General features: G+C 40.3%; 1 protein-coding gene across 1 annotated transcript; it reads right to left on the reverse strand.

Moving 5' to 3' along the window:
- Nucleotides 1-16548, reverse strand: rap1ab (RAP1A, member of RAS oncogene family b). The gene is made up of 8 exons (XM_058373885.1): nucleotides 16313-16548; nucleotides 9614-9702; nucleotides 8195-8263; nucleotides 8019-8075; nucleotides 6568-6708; nucleotides 4537-4680; nucleotides 3563-3697; nucleotides 1-1007 (listed from the first exon to the last, which is right to left on the reverse strand). The coding sequence occupies exons 2-7, from the start codon at nucleotides 9668-9670 to the stop codon at nucleotides 3608-3610; spliced, it is 558 nt and encodes a 185-aa protein (XP_058229868.1). The 5' UTR covers nucleotides 9671-9702; nucleotides 16313-16548; the 3' UTR covers nucleotides 1-1007; nucleotides 3563-3607.
- Between the last annotated feature and the right edge of the window lie 1061 nt (nucleotides 16549-17609).

Below are 17609 nucleotides of genomic sequence, written 5' to 3' on the forward strand. Positions count from 1 at the left end.
TACAGTGAAAACATACTAAAATTTAATCAACCTTAAAAGCCAGAACACCTTCTGACAGAAATACATGAGAAGGAATAAAGGAGATATAGCACAATATATTTAAAACTCAAAAAAAAGACCTACAAATCCGTCTGGTATTGTACCCATTTTTTCCCCCCAGTCTGTAAAAAAGCCGCAAAAGTCTTACACGTCCGAAAAATAGAATATTAGAATATGTTTATGGAAGGAGCTACGAAAGCCGAGTGACTGGAGTACAAAAACGGTCACAGGTCAGGGTTAGGTCCTTATTGATGAGAAGGGTGTGTAATTACGTACAGCTCACGAACCTTCGTCTATAAACTTGAACATGAATGGCTTTGTGAATGAAAATACTTCGAAAGAGTCAACACTGGAACTTCATTTACAACATCTACATCATTTACTCATGCTGATGCTGAGATTAAAATAATAATATTATTAATAAGAAGAAGAAGAAGAAGAAGAAGAAAAAGAAGAAAGAGGGATAATTAGTTCCTGAAATGCGACTGGAAATCGTTTTAAAAGACAAAAAAAAATAAAGAGTTAAATCTTTAGGTATTGAAATATTAGGAGATCAAATTATGGGTCACAGTTATGCAGTTATTTCCTTCCAAATCCCCCTAAAAATCTTTTCTTTGCCGTCGGAGGATGAAGCCTTTTTCCCCGTATAAAGTCCTTACTTTGATACCAAGTCATTTGTGGGTTCTCTAGTGGTTAAAGTTGGTTTGGTTTCAACGTGAAATGGAAGTGTGTTTATTGTTGGATTTGTATTTTGTACGGAAGATATCATGCTGGGCGTTCCTGAGGAATACTGATGGATGAACGTTTCTCCTCAGACGTTCAGGAATCAAAAAACAAACAAAAAAAAACAAAAACATCGACTCCACATGATTTCTTCGAGTTCAGTTCAGCTGGATCCGTAGATTCGCTCGCTGAGGATGGCAAAACCCTTCCAAACAGGGCAACACGGGGTTCTTCATTACAGCGTTCTGCAGGTGGAGAAAGTACAAAAACATGTGGAATGAGAGTTTATTTGACATCAGTTCTCAAGTCATTTCATACACTTATATTGCCAAAAGTTTTGGGACACCCCTCCAAATCATTGAGTTCAGGTGTTGTTTTTCAGGGGTTGGGCTCAGGCCCTTGGTTCCAGTGAAAGGAACTCTTAATGCTTCAGCTTCATACCAAGACATTTTGGACAATTTCATGCTCCCAACTTTGTGGGAACAGTTTGGGGACGACCCCTACCTGTTCCAACATGACTGCACACCAGTGCACAAAGCAAGGTCCATAAAGACATGGATGAGTGAGTTCGGTGTGGAGGAACTTGACTGGCCTTCACAGAGTCCTGACCTCAACCCCACAGAACACCTTTGGGATGAATTAGAGCGGAGACTGTGAGCCAGGCCAAAACTGTGACGTTTACATGAACTTTGAACATGCCTTTACATGAACATGAATGTAATATGGAGTTTAGGAGTGTGTTTATGGGAATTTTTGACCATTCTTCTAGAAGCAAATTTGTGAGGTCAGGCACTGATGTTGGACGAGAAGGTCTGGCTCGCAGTCTCCACTCTAATTCATCCCAAAGGTGTTCTATGGGGTTGAGGTCTGGAAGGTTCTGAAGTTCCTCCACACCAAACTCACTCATCCATGACCTTGCTTTGTGCACTGGTGGGCAGTGGTGGAACAGGAAGGGGTCATCCCCAAACTGTTCTCACAAAGTTAAAAGCATGAAATTGTCCAAAATGTCTTGCTATGCTGAAGCATTAAGAGTTCCTTTCACTGGATCTAAGGGGCCGAGCCCAACCCCTGAATTCAATGATTTGGAGAGGTGTCCCAAAACTTTTGGCAATATAGTGCATGTTGAATGGTTAACACACATTTTGTTCTATTAATAAGCAACAATCTGGAAGACTGTTTGAAACCGTGATGTGAACATCCTGCATTACACTGTGCATGTGCTGCCATCTTCTGGACATTATAGGAAAATATCTGTTTGCCTGGAGTACAGCACTGACGTTTACAAACCCCACAGTTTCACCAGTTTGTTTGTTTATTTATTTATTTTTCATTTATCTTATGCAGAAGCCCTAAACTGAAGCATCAAATCTTTTTCTGATTGCTATCTTATTGTACGTTATTGTAAGTTATTAGTTTGACTTGGTATCTCATTATTTTCACCTTGTGTCATTTATTCGCACCATTATCTCATTAATTTGACCTAGCAAAGTCATTACTTTGAATTGGTATCCAAAATAATGACATAGCAATATATTCCACCCACACACAAACACCTTGCAGTTCAGGACTTCTGCAATCTAACAACAAAACAATCATAAGGCAGAACGTATTGATTGATTTTAATAATTTTTTGCTCATTTGAATCATGTACCGATTGCAAACTGTAACACTGTGTCAGGAACAGTTCCCTGCCAGGCCCGGAGATGGCGCTGGCAGGTGAAGCTTGCTTCTTCTTGTGTATGTTGTACTACACCCGTCCCATTGTTCCCCTTCCTGCTGTATCACCTGTTCCACATTTACCTTAATGTCTAGGGATCTTTGTGTACCTGTCCTTTGTCTGTCATTGTAATCTGCCCTTTGGTTTTTGTGTTTGTTGTTCGTTTTGTCCATTTTTCTAGTGTTATCGGTCCATATGACGGACCGCTCATATACTGTTTATTATATTTAGTCTTGTTTTACATTTCGTTTTAGTCTTGTCTTACCCCCATTAATAAAGCAGTGCTTTGTTTAATCCTGGGTCTGATTTTTCATGGTGTGCGGGAGCACGCGGTTCGCACGGAGATCCAGGTTCGAGCCCCACGTGGTGCGGGGGACCCGGCTATTACACACTAAATGCCTTGTTAGATTCATGTCATCAGTTTGTGCTCAACTATACACTGAAGTCTGTTATGGCTACAACTGACACCCCCTGAAATTATGCTAATTCTTTTCTCAGAAAATGTTTTTTAGTTGCATCAGATTTGGAGACTAAACTAAAGCTGCTTATTCTTTTAAAAAACTAAATGTAACATTATAATATACACCGATCAGGCATAACGTTGTGAGCAGTGAGAGGTGAAGTGAATAATCGTGGGTGGGATATATTAGGCAGCAAGGGAACATTTTGTCCTCAAAGTTGATGTGTTAGAAGCAGGAAAAATGGACAAGGATTTGAAGCTTTGAGCGAGTTTGATGAAGGGCTAAATTGTGATGGCTAGACGACTGGATCAGAGCATCTCCAAAACTGTTCTGGGTCTGCAGTGGTCAGTATCTATCAAAAGTATCCTTTAAGTCCTGTAAGTATCCTTTAAATCCATGGAGGCCCCACCTCGCAACTTACAGGACTTAAAGGATCTGCTGCTAAAATCTTGGTGCCAGATACCACAGCACACCTTCAGGGATCTAGTGGAGTCCATGCCTCGACGGGTCAGGACTGTTTTGGCAGCAAATATTGGACCAACACAATATTAAGCAGATGGTCATAATGTTACGCCTGATTGGTGTATACGCACAGTATGAAGGACAGCTGAGGTTAATGTACCTGGCTCTGAGGTGCTGTAGGGAGGAGGAGGAGGGGGAGGAGACACTACAGGAGCACACAGTTGGATTTCTTCTTCGCTTTCTTCTTTTCCACTGGCGTTTTTCTATTTATCTGTCTGACCAAGTCATAGAAGATCTACAAGAAGAGGAAATGACACAGTTACGAAGACGCTTAAGCTGATTAAACAGATTAGATGTTGGGTAACACTTCGCTAAAGGGTAGGGTTCATTAGGGATACGTTAAACCTACATAAGCCTTAAGCTGCGCAGTATTCGGATATGTGTCAGCTGCCGTTCGAAATAAACATGACATGCTCGCTCTAACTCAGGGAAATATACATAACCCTGTCGTTACAGTGTCATAGCATTGTTATAAGCATTCATTAAAATCTTAAATGCAGAAATATGAAACATATCTAATATGAAACAAAAATGCACATAACTGTCATTACATAATCATCTCTGAGGCAGCAAAAGATAATATGCAATCTGTCACTTAATGCAGGTGATCAATGGTGCATAAAGGCAAAAGACAACAGGAATAAACCTTTATAACAGTTTATGCCACCATTTCTGCATACTTGAAGGGTGGACATCGCCTCCTAGTGGACGATGTATAGCATAAACTATTTGTTAGCCGATTCCAGACCAATAATTTTGGCCAACGTATTCCAGTCTTTAGTTATCAGTTGATAAATCACTTAATGTGTATATTTTCAACAAATATATGAAACATCCAGAAATGCATTACTTAATGTTCTGCTGACTAGCAAATATCAGCTAGCTAAACTTTTTAAGGTACTATTCGGTTTGTCTAAAGCCCTTAAAATAATATGAGTGACTATGCAGTGAATGTGTGATAAACGAATTCTGCTCTATAGTATTAAGCCTTGTGTAGGCGGCATATGGTTGGTTTCCTTGACTCTCGTCTCTCTTATATAGTCATCACGTTAGCCTATGAACACCAGGGCTTACGTCGAGGACGTTGATCTTCGATTTTGCCGAGGACTCTAAAAAGGCACAGTGGTTCCACTGCCGAGCCAGATTCTGTCCCTGCTCCTTTCCCACCACTCGCTCATCCTCCAGATCGCACTTGTTACCAACCAGAATCATCGGCACCTGCGTAAGAGATGGACAAGGACACATGAATTAGTCGATTCTAATAGTTTATGTTAAAAAAGAATGACACGCAAATGAGTCGATTCCAATTGTTTACGTTAATGTTCTTTCAATCTCTAAGGAACATCTGTAGATCTTTTTTCATTGAATTAAATGTGAATAGTTCTGCGGTTCGGAAACCACGCCTCTGCCATGAGAACTAGTTTCAGCAGCCAAATCTAGATCAGTGTTTATCAGTAACATAATCTGTGTTGCGTTATCTAGCTAAACACACAAGATTGGCAGGCGTGATGTCTTTACACTAAAGCCACGGAGGTTAATCAGAGGCATCACCGACTATCCTCTTTACGGACGGCGCCATAAACGCCTTTGATAATAAACTTTACACAAACATTGGAGTTTTATAATTCAAGGCTCATTTAAGTGAACAAGAATGACATGTCAGGTTCGGGTTGTGTGACAAAATGAAAGGGCTTCCTAGCACTGTCTATACAGGATAAAATCTACTTCCTGTCTGCAAATTTGCGTAATGGCTTCGATATCTGCATACGATGTGCGAGTGTGGGACGATTCAGGATAAATACAGTCATGAAGAATCATCGAGCATACTAGGGATACTCACTTTTATGACTAGGAGGCATTTATTTTACAGGAATGCCACATGAAGGCGCTACTGTAGCTCTGAGTGTCCTCTGAGCTGAGTGAACAGAGCGCCTCTCTTCTCCTCAATAAAAAAGGGTCCTCACCATATTTGGACTGGCTGCATATGAGACTATTTCAAATCCAAACAGTCGGGAAGCACTGTGCCGTTCCCCCGGGGGAAAGCTGACGGGAGCCACATCAGCGAGAGCAGCTCAGGATTTTACACAGGAATTCCCGACTCTGACCGGGTTTCCATCCGCATTCGCACTTTCAGGCTCTCTGGTCATAAAAATTCCAAACCATTTCTAGATTTCGGAGTTTGTTTACCCTATGAAGCTTTTCAGCCTTTCCCTGCTTAATTTTCTTTATTTTTAACAATCTATAACAGTCTTAAAAATGACAAACATATACATTAAGGAGACTGCGATCATGCAGAGAAATACATATTCCACTCATCATAAATTTTTTTTTAAATATTTTCTAGATTGGTGTAAGAACTGTTGATTTTTTTTTAATTATTACAAAATAATAAAATATTATTAAAGAAAATATTTTATCATTTTTTTAAATAATGATTTTTATTTTAAGTCTTTTTTTTTTTTTAAATAAGACTAATTTTTTTGCTCCCTTTTGAAAGGGTTTAACTTGGATTACAGTGGTGAATTTGATTTAAATCAACTCAAATTATTTTAATTAAATTCAATTTTTTGACTGCTAATTGGCTGGAATTCTATCAAGTGAATCGGTGCTGTTTAATCTTCATTCATTTTCTCTGTAGCCTTTATTTATTGACTTTTCTTTTTTTACAATAAATAAATACATTTTCTGTTTCAGTACAAAACAGACTGGACCCAGAGTTAAACCTTACAGTCATGTGTTGCCATGAGAAGGTTTTAACCACAAACAAAACATTAACATATTCTATATAATTTCCACAAAATACACACCCTCATATGAAGGCTATACCACAGGGTTTGCATGAGAAGGAGAGGAATCATTACATACCGCAGCATCTCTAAAGGATCCGGGGCGTTATCCTCGACTCTCGCTACATTCTCGTCACACATGTCCAAAAAAGGGCATCCTTTAACTGCCAAGGCACGAGGACGAGTAAAAGGCTTAGGGGTTTGGCTCGCTCGCTCGCTATACATGCCACTTACCAATCGTTACACATTCTGGGGTCTGATTACGGGGATATTTGAGCAGATGTGTGTTGTTCAAATGCTCCCTGATGAGTTTACTTACGTCTTCCGTATCCTTTACTCGCAGGATCTGTTCTCGGAGATCCTGCAGGTCGTTAAATGTGGACTGCGCTGTGATGGAGTAGACCAGAGCGAAGCCCTGGCCGTTCTTCATGTACAGGTCTCTCATCGCCGTGAACTGCTCCTGTTACAGGAAAAGAAAAAAAAACTGTATATAAACCACTTTGAAAACCTCAGACTAGAACACTCTCCAGTGTAAAGATGACTGATAAATATTAAAATTCCTTTAACACTGCATTCCATTTACAAATGTACATAAACTCTGAAATATTATGAGCCTGAAATGTTTAACTGTCACAGAACAAATAAACGGGAATATTATACTCAATATAAACACTCTGAGATTAGTTTGGATTTATTTATCCGCAGTAATTTCCTGTCGTTTATTCTTTACCCTTTTTAATTCAAGAAGGCTGAATCCAAACTGGCTTCTTGTGCACTACATAATGTATAACATATGTAGTGCATTAAATCCGTAATAAATTGTATACAACCGTTTCAAAAGACTTTGGGCAATGAAAGGAAATGATGGGATGTTCAACTTTTAACTGGTTTCTGATTAGGATCACAAGTTCAAGCTATCCATGCTTAGTCGGGCTTTCCGGGTGGGAGGGGCACGAGCCCTGGCATTGGTCTCTTTCCTGTCAATCACAGTGACTGTAGCTAATGATAGGCTTCTGAGTTCATATAAGCAGAAGATGGGAGATAGCACTTGCTTCAGTCTTGTGACACAACATCTCTGAAAGATGGGCTTGGATGTCTTTAAATGTTTTTGAGGAAATCCAAGTTAATCTCCATGGCTGGTGGCTGCAGTGTGATAGGAGAGAGCTGGACGGTGGGCGGGACTTGGCCAAAAGGCAAAACACTGAAGAAAATCTATAGGCTATAGAAGAATGTGTGTAGATTTGTTACATAACAAATTTGTGTCACCATGATTACAAACTGAAACCTTTAATCTGGCACTGAATTTTACAACGTCAGCAAAAATGATTTCCCCTTTTGTTCCTCTCTACTGTACTGTCTGCAATTTGTTAGATATCCTGGACCCTAGAGTTTCTTTAACCTGAATCTAGAAGCCTCTAAAATGCTGTTTTTATTTTAAATCATTTCCAGTGGTTATTTCCAGCTTATTTTATTATATAAAACTAAGACGGTGAAACACATCTCTTCTACCAGAATCAAGCCTTGGCTGATAAATTACCAGTGTCAGCTCCTTTTAGACGAATACACAGTAAAGGAAGCGATGCTGTATGGATATTCACATGTTTAGCCCTGTTTCCTGCACTAATGTCACCCCAATAGACTTCAGCTCCATGTGGTTGAGAGTCATTACTCTGAGCTAACCACATCCGCTACACACACAAAAAAAAAAACCCTGCTGAAATTAGTTTTCGCCGAAATGAAGAAGCCGGAATGGAGTTCAGTGCCACTTACCGTGCCGGCTGTGTCCAGAATCTCCAGCATGCACTGCTGCCCGTCCACTTCCACTTGCTGAATGGAGAAGAAAGAGAAGAGAAAGTTAATGACACGTTAGAGAGAAAAGAAAATAGTGGGGAAAATAAAAAAATAAAAATCAAGCCTTAAGTAGTGAGCAGAGACGCACAAACTACCTTTCTGTACGAGTCTTCTATTGTGGGATCATACTTCTCGACAAAGATGCCCTGGACAAACTGTACTGTCTGTGAAAAAGAAAGTTAATAAAAAAAAATATGAAACTTGTCATCAATCACAACACAAACCATCTTTCGGTTTTGAATCCCAGGCTGGGAAAGGTCTTCTAAACGGATTAAAAAGTGCTTGCGGATGCGATGTTATAGGAACTCGATCAATAATGGAGTTGAGTGATGAAGCGGGCTTAATGTTCCTACAACGGCACATCCTGAAGTGTTGCTTTCCTCCTACATCACAGCAACTTACTAACAACTTTCCATCCGTTTATCATTACATTTATATATACACTGATCAGGCACAACATTCAAAACACTGATGATCTCCTCACCATGGCACCTGTTAGTGGGTGCGATATATTAGGCAGGAAGTGAACATTTTGTCCTCAGAGTTGATGTGTTAGAAGCAGGAAAAATGGGCAAGAGTAAGGATTTGTTTGAGTTTGATGAAGGGCCAGATTGTAATGGCGGATAGACGACTGGATCAGAGCATCTCCAAAACTGCAGCTCTTGTGGGGTGTTCCCGGACTGCAGTGGTCAGTATCCATCAAAAGTGGTCCAAGGAAGGAAGAGTGGTGAACCGGCGACAGGCTCATGGGCGACCAAGGCTCATTGATGGACGTGGGGAGAGAAGGCTGGCCCGTGTGATCCGAATTGCTGAAGAAGTTAATGCTGGTTCTGATAGAAAGGTGTCAGAATACACAGTGCATGACGGGTCAGGGCTGTTTTGGCAGCAAAAGGGGGACCAACACAATATTAGGCAGGTGGTCATAATGTTATGCCTGATCTGTGGTGAAAAACTTTCCCGTTATCACCGTTATGCTACAGCAGCTACAAATAGTCCCTCCGGGATTTCACGGATTTGCGATCATAGAAATCGGCGTACTTCTGACTGACGAATTACCACTTAGGATGTGATGCAACATTACTATATAGTTTACATAAACGTTTTTTAACGACTTTTCAAACCCGCAATAAGAGACGTTTCCTTGTTACGTGCCGCTCCATGGTGCTACTGTTTAGCTAGCTGTTTTTTTTTTTTATGTAAGGCTATAGGAAGTGTTTATCAGGGTTAGAAGGCTGTGTTTATCCTTCGTATTAGAGAGTCACCTTTTGAATAGCATTAATGGATGTTTTAATGAAAATATGTATCTGTCTCTGTATGCAACTCTCATCTAAATAAAAACAAACACGTACACTCGATTAGCACGCTCTCATTAAAACTTCACTCTAATGACCTGAGTTAATCATTAATCAGCCATGCAGTTCCTGGAAAATAATCAGCTTCATGGTGGGAACAGTAATCCTCAAGCAGCGTTGTTGATTATTTTCCTTTAACAACATGCAGTGTGTTTTACTCACCAGTGCGGACTTGCCCACACCTCCAGAGCCCAACACCACAAGCTTGTATTCACGCATGGCAGGATCACGTCACCAATCAGCTCAGCGGTCTAGAAGAGACGAGAGACAGAGAAGACTGAGATCAGGAAATGTGTGTGTGTGTGTGTGTGTGTGTGTGTGATCACTATGGGATCGTCCTGGAGCAGAGCCCAGGGGTGGGGAAGAGTGTGAGCATGACCTCGCAAACACAAAGCAGCTGTGGATTTGGAGACAGAGTTGTGTGGAGCGGTGCTGTCCCTATGACATCACTTCATTAACAGCTCATAACTGCTCATATCACGCTGACTGGAACGCCAACGTTGACGGCTCAGACCTCTGGCAGTAACGCACAAGTGCAAAAACTCGTACCAGGTTTAACCGGCTGCGCTGAAGGTAGCTCGAAGGTAATATTTAAGCAACCTTCTCTTGAGTTAACAACAATATGAGGATGTGGCCAAAGCTGCAACAGTAAGATTCCATATTTCTGAGATTAATTCTTCCATCTTTGGATGTTTATCAGCAGTTACTTGGTTGCTAATCACATGAGGAATATATTAGAGATTACCTGGTACACATCACTACACGTTTAAAAGGAATGAAACAGGGAAAGTGTGAAGAGGACGACATGGTGACTTTTGACTTCTGTACTCTGGTGGTAACCGCTGGCTCTAATTCATTAATGATATAAGAAGCATAATCATACTCTATATTGCCAAAAGTTTTGGGACGTCTGCCTTTACATGCACATGAATGTAATATGGAGTTGTCCTGCCCTTTACAGCTATAACAGCTTCAACTCTTCTGGGAAGGCTTTCCACAAGGTTTAGGAGTGTGTTTATGGGAATTTTTGACCATTCCTCTAGAAGTGCATTTGTGAGGTCAGGCACTGATGTTGGACGTGAAGGGCCTGGCTCACAGTCTCCGCATTAATTCATCTCAAAGTTGTTGAGGTCAGGACTTTGTGCAGACCAGTCAAGTTCTTTCACACCAAACTCATCATCCATGTCTTTATGGACCTTGCTTTGTGCACTGGTGTGCGGTCATGTTGGAACAAGAAGGGGTCATCCCCAAACTGTTCCCACAAAGTTGGGAGCATGTCTTGGTATGAAGCTGAAGCATTAAGAGTTCCTTTCACTGGAACTAAGTGGCCGAGCCCAACCCCTGAATTCAATGATTTGGAGGGGTGTCCCAAAACTTTTGCTAATATAGTGTATATTTCCTACACAAATCTCTCATAAATCCAGTTTGGATTCTGTAACTGATCTAGTAGATACATGCACAATATTCTTAAATGCAAGCTGAATATAAATCAGAGCAGAGTCCACTCTCTCGCTCACGCCTGTTAAAGCGAGTATGGGTGAGAAATACTTTTTCCATGTAAGGCTGGAGAGCAGGGAGAGGCCGGCTGTTGCGAGGCTCCGTTAACACACAGGATAAAAACTCCCTTTAGGGAGAGCGAAGCTGCTGCTATTCTCACATCTCAATCATTTATTTTAAGGACCATACAATGCACAGTCCTGTAAACTCAGCTAACGGAGTTGATTTGAAATGAGCGGTGATTCTAATAACATCAAGTGTTAGGCTGTATGTGCTTTCCCAAAATAACGCAACTCAACTCAGCAAGAAGGTCAGAGGTCAGCAGAAAGAGCGTGTGTTGAAGCACTGCCAGCTCTGACAGCCAAACCAAACAGCTTTTGTTTTAAACTAATCTTGAGTTTCCTGCCCATTTTCTCCTAAAAACAAGACACTTGGCCACAAATTTTGAAAGACTTTCCAAAGATAATACGATCACCGATGATAGCACTCGGCTCGCAAAATGCTCCGGCACACGAGGGGAAATCATCGGTTCTGCAAAGGAAGGAGGCTGCAACGGAGCTTGACCGTCCACTGACCACCTGGAAATGGCCTTGTGGTTGTTGGTTGCAGGTATGGTTTTCTCAATTAAGTCAAATGAAGTTAAAGTAACGTTGTGAACAAAGACAGGTGATGACGAAGCAGCGTGAGAAATTTATGCTCTGCTGCTCATCATCAGCATCCAGACACTCAAATTTGATCTAGGTTTGTTTGGGGGCGGGACTTAGTAATATCGCAGGTTTGCTATCACGCAGAGTTCATTCTGATCTGCAATTCCATGTGTCAAGATTGTTTGCAAAATGGTGATCTGTTTAAGTGTTTAACATGGATGCAGAACACTGTGTCACTGTGCAGAACATGTCACTAGCCATGCAGAAGCCTCTCAGAACACAGAACGAGAAGTCTGACTTGTTATATCAGTGACCATGACGACTTTTTCTCCGGAATCAAAAAAGCAGAAGCAGTAAAATAACATGACAAATTGAACCAATCAGGTTACACGACATGCAGCACAGAGACCGGTTATCTTCAACACCTGACGCGGATCGTACCACAGCGCACCTGAAGCGAAGTGGGTATGGGTATGTGGTAGCTTAGTGGTTAAGGTGTAGGGCTACTGATCAGAAGGTTGTCAGTTTGAATCCCAGATCCACCAAGCTGCCACTGAGCATGACCTTTAACCCTCAACTGCCCAGTTCTATAAAAATTGTAAGTCGCGCTAGACAAGGGTGTCTTCCAAGCGCCAGAAATGTAAATATGACACCAACAGGAGGACGACGACACATAATGATGGAAAAAACCCACCCTCCTAAGTAAATCTTTATTACCTCAATCTGACTTGTGTCTGTTTAAGAGAGACCGTTTTTTTGCACGAGTCTTCCTGTTTTTGAGGTTTACCTGTTTGACTTGTGGTAAACCCTCAGTATTTACTCTGGTGATATCTTCTCTTGATTGTTGACTTTGACACAGACTTACACCTATAGAGGTTTTCTCCATCTGACCGACTTTTGTGGTCCAACTCACAAGCGTTTGCTGTTCCTGAGCTCATTAGTGTGTTTGTTCTTTATAAGAATGTACCAAATAGTTGATTTGGGCACATTAAATGTTTTTGCCTTCTCTCTCTCTCGGTCTCTCTATGGTTTGTTTTGATTTTTCAGCTTAATTCTGGCTTACGTCCCTGGCAGTGAAAGCTCTGTGGACTTCACGTTGAGAGTTAACAGCAATAAATTCCAAACTCTACGCTTGAAATCAGCTCTGGAACTCGTGAGAGAATTAATGAAGGGACGGTAAAGGAAGTGGACAATTTCTGCTCCCTTAAAAAGGCGAGGACTAGATAGATACACATACTGTTATAATTCCAACACCGTGCCTCGGATATGGATTTATATACACTATATTTCCAAAAGTTTTGGGACACCCCTCCAAATCATTGAATTCAGGTGTTGTTTTTCAGGGGTTGGGCTTGACCCCTTAGTTCCAGTGAAAGGAACTCTTAATGCTTCAGCTTCATACCAAGACATTTTGGACAATTTCATGCTCCCAACTTTGTGGGATGACCCCTTCCTGTTCCAACATGACCGCACACCAGTGCACAAATCAAGGTCCATAAAGACATGGATGAGTGAGTTTGGTGTGGAGGAACTTGACTGGCCTACACAGAGTCCTGACCTCAACACCACAGAACACCTTTGGGATGAATTAGAGTGGAGACTGTGAGCCAGACCTTTTTGTCCTACATCAGTGCCTAACCTCACAAATGCGCTTCTAGTGGAATGGTCAAAAATTCCCATAAACACACTCCTAAACCTTGTGGAAAACATTCCCAGAAGAGTTGAAGCTGTTATAGCTCTATAGGGCGGGACAACTCCATATTACATTACATGTGCATGCAAAGGCAGACGTCCCAAAACTTTTGCCAGTCCACATTAAACCTGAAAGTCATTTTATCTCTAATATACTGTAGTAAAGGTAAAACACTACCTCCATCACCTCACACAACACTAAACCTCAGAACTTCTCCCCTATGAACATTATCTCTATTGTTATCATTTGTTCTCTTTTTGTTTTTATTAACTAAAAACAATCAGTTGAACCGATCGCTGATGGCCGCTAGTCTGCTTCCTCTAAAAATTTCTTCCTCGTAGCATTTCACAGAGTTTGTTCCTACCCCCCACGCACCCACCCACCATCATGACTTTTAGCTGGAATTTATTAATTCTGAGATATGACTGAATGACCAAAGTAAGCGCATCACTGTTCGAAGGCATGCTGGTTTAAAAGGTCAGAAATTCTCAGTAACCTCATCAGCAAAACATTTACTGTAACCTTGCCTACGTGTTAAAGATAACAAATCTATGCTCCTCCCACAACAGAAACAAAAATAAATAAATAAATAAAATAAAATAAAACAAACTTAAAAGGATGAATAATATAAAATAAAATATTATTAAAAATATATTTATATAAATTGTAAAAATAAAAATATACAATAATCCGAAATTTATAGATGATTAAAAGGAAGAAAAAATAGATTAAATAAAAAAATCGAGAGCTGGGAAATCAAGTGTCAATTTTGGATTTCCCCTGAAAAGTTTCCACTGAGTCAGTCCGAATTTGTCCTGATGTGTCAATTAGAGAAACCAAAGCAGCGATTCGTCAGAGTCCTTAAGTCAGCCGAAACCCTGAGGTCTACGTTCTAGAAACGTGGTTGCATTTCCGTTTTTCTTTTTCCTTTTTAAAGTGACAGAAGAGGTGTATTTCATCACCCTGTGACTTGTGTACATGGAATCTCATGCTTTTTGCTCATATCTCAAAATCTTTTCTTATTCTGATGTTAAGACTATCCGGGTCTGCTTATGAGGATCTCGCCCCCTGTACGCCGTAATAATAAATAAAAACTCTTTCCATTCCTGTCAGTAGAAGTGGATCTATATGCAGCCTAAACACTTTCACAAACTGAAACTAAACCACGTGTGGAGCACATTGTATATACACCACTGTGAGAGGTCTGTTCAACAGGTCAGGGGTGCCAATACTTTTGTCAATGAAGCAAGGAAAGCTTATTAATACTGATTATAGTGTAAAGGGTTTTTTTTCCTTCTGGAGATTTCTGGCATTTGGCAGATGCCCTTATTCTGAGTCACAATTCATCTCAATTTATACAAAGCAATTAAGGGCCTTTCTCAGGGGCCCAGCATGGTGGAGCTGAGATTTTACAACCTTCTGATTTCTGTCTTTCTTTCTTTACTCTCGCTCTCTCTTTCCTTCTCTTTCTTTGCTCACTTTCCGTCTTTCCTCTCTCATGTCCTTTCTTTATTCTCTCTCATGTCCTTTCTTTATTCTCTCTCTTTCTTCTGGTGTCCTTTCTTTCTTTCCTTCACACTCTCATGTCCTTTCTTTCTTTCATTCATTCATTCATTCATTCATTCATTCATTCTTTCTTTCACTCTCTAATGTCCTTTCTTTCCTCTCTCATTCTTTCTTTTTTTTTCTTCACTCTCTCATGTCCTTTCTCTCTCTCTCTCTTCTGGTGTCCTTTCTTTCTTTCTTTCTTTCCTTCTTCCTTCACACTCTCATGTCCTTTCTTTCATTCATTCTTTCTTTCTTTCCTCTCTAATGTCCTTTCTTTCCTCTCTCATTCTTTCTTTTTTTTTCTTCACTCTCATGTCCTTTCTCTCTCTCTCTCTCTCTCTCTCTCTCTCTTCTGGTGTCCTTTCTTTCTTTCTTTCTTTCCTTCACACTCATGTCCTTTCTTTCTTTCTTTCTTTCTTTCTTTCTTTCTTCACTCTCTAATGTCTTTTCTTTCTTTCCTCTCTCATTCTTTCTTTTTTCTTCACTCTCTCATGTCCTTTCTCTCTCTCTTTCTCTCTGGTGTCCTTTCTTTCTTTCTTTCCTTCAACTCTCTCATGTCCTTTCTTTCTATACTCTCTAAAGTCCTTTCTTTCTTTCTTTCTTTCTTTCTTTCTTTCCTTCACACTCATGTCCTTTCTTTCACTCTCTCATGTCCTTTCTTTCTTTCTTTCTTTCTTCACTCTCTAATGTCTTTTCTTTCTTTCCTCTCTCATTCTTTCTTTTTTCTTCACTCTCTCATGTCCTTTCTCTCTCTCTTTCTCTCTGGTGTCCTTTCTTTCTTTCCTTCAACTCTCTCATGTCCTTTCTTTCTATACTCTCTAAAGTCCTTTCTTTCTTTCCTTCTTTCTTTCTTTCTTTCTTTCACTCTCTCTCGTGTCCTTTCTTTCTTTTTTCACTCTCTCATTTTCTTTCTTTCTTTCTTTCTTTCTTTCTGCCTTCCTTCCCTCTTTCATCATTCAGAAAGTTTTCTTCAGGACCAAACTGCTCTCCTCTCTGTCAGACGATCAGCTGAGATTCTTTCTCTCGTTAGTTAGTAAAAGAGACAGAGAGCAGAAGTCAGACCCCGGTGATGGTAGGGGTGTGTAAAGCTGCAGTAATGTAAGTGAACAGGTGACTGATGATCTTAAAAATGTCACCCAGAGAGAAAGCTAATGTCTGACAGCTCCATGTCGTCCAAGTTAGAGAAGTGTCCAAGAGCAACTTCCCGGTTTATTTAACCAGCTCAGTCAGATCGGGGCGAAATGTTTAGTGAGGAAAACAAACATCGAAAAGTAAACATTTTAGAGACTTAACTAGCCAAACAGCACAGCTAAAAGAACTTAGAGCTACTAACACAGCTAACTAGACTCTGTTGTTAACATAACAAGGCGTTTACATGATACAGAGAAAGATTCCAGCAACTGGATCCTGTGAAGTAAAGCAAGCTAAGGCGAGTTAGTGAGTTAGTGAGTTAGTTAGCTAGTTAGCTTTACCTACCCTGCTATCCAGCTCAGAATTCTCCTCGTCTCAGATTAAACCGTATAAAAACAAATTCCTTACTATAAAGACGCAACTCATTCCATATATATATATATATATATATATATATAGTAAAATAATATAGGTTTTGTAAAAAGCAGAAGTGTTTAAAATGAAATTTCTACACAAAGCAGCTCCGCTCTCCCAAAGCCGTCTGTCACACTCAGCGGCTCTAACGGTCCCTTTTAGCCGACATTAAACCTCACCACTTCCGGTACTGCAGAATTCTGGGAGTCCGTGTCTGCAATACAACCCTATGCACTACCTAGTGCCCTTGGACATGCCCCCTTGCATTATGGGGATTAGGATGGGGCAGCATGAGGCGGGGTGGTGAGGGTTGGTGTTGCAGGAAAATAATCAGCGCTGTGGTGACGAGTTACTGAGAGGGTCTAAAGCCGAGTTTCGGTTACTGCGCATGCGTGAAGTGTTTTATTGCTCTTATACCACAGCCACCAATAATGAATGAATAATTACAAGTGTTATTTATTAAACCTTTCTTTCTTTCTTTCTTTCTTTCTGTCTTATACTCTCTCTTTCTGTCTGTCTGTCTGTCTAGATAGATAGACAGAATAAACCTACATATATCTCTCTCATATACATATACTTGAGCAAGGCCCTTAACCCTCTCTGCTCCAGGGGCGCCGTATCATGGCTGACCCTGCGCTCTGACCCCAACCTCCAAGGATGGGATATGCGAAGAAGGAATTTCACTGTGCTGTAATGTATATGTGACAAATAAAGGCTGTTTCGTTTCGTTTTTCGTTTACATATTCTCTCTCTCTCTCTCTCTCTCTCTCACGCGTGCTCTCTCCCTCTGTCTCACTCTTGTGTTCTTCACTCTCTCATTTTCTTTCTTTCTTTCTTTCTTTCTTTCTTTCTTTCTTTCTATCTATCTATCTATCTATCTATCTATCTAGATACACAGATTAAACCTACATACATCTTTCTCTCATATACATATTCTCTCTCTCTCACTCTTATGTCCTTCACTCTCTCATTTTCTTTCTTTCTTTCTTTCTTTCTTTCTTTCTTTCTTTCTTTCTTTCTTTCTTTCTATCTATCTATCTATCTATCTATCTATCTATCTATCTATCTATCTGTCTGCCTTGATACACAGATTAAACCTACATACATCTTTCTCTCATATACATATTCTCTCTCTCACTCTCTCTCTCTCTCTCTCTCTCTTATGTCCTTCACTTTCTTTCTTTCTTTCTTTCTTTCTTTCTTTCTATCTATCTATCTATCTATCTGT

This window comes from Hemibagrus wyckioides, linkage group LG21 (assembly GCF_019097595.1).
Source record: "Hemibagrus wyckioides isolate EC202008001 linkage group LG21, SWU_Hwy_1.0, whole genome shotgun sequence".
NCBI lineage: Eukaryota > Metazoa > Chordata > Actinopteri > Siluriformes > Bagridae > Hemibagrus > Hemibagrus wyckioides.

Coding starts and splice junctions, on each gene's coding strand:
- rap1ab (XM_058373885.1), bottom strand. CDS start 9,670: ATGCGTGAATACAAGCTTGTGGTGTTGGGCTCTGGAGGTGTGGGCAAG. Junction 8,264..9,613: donor GTGTGGGCAAGTCCGCACTG/GTGAGTAAAACA, acceptor TCTTTTTCACAG/ACAGTACAGTTTGTCCAGGG. Junction 3,698..4,536: donor CGAAGATCAACGTCCTCGAC/GTAAGCCCTGGT, acceptor CTCTTCTTGTAG/ATCTTCTATGACTTGGTCAG.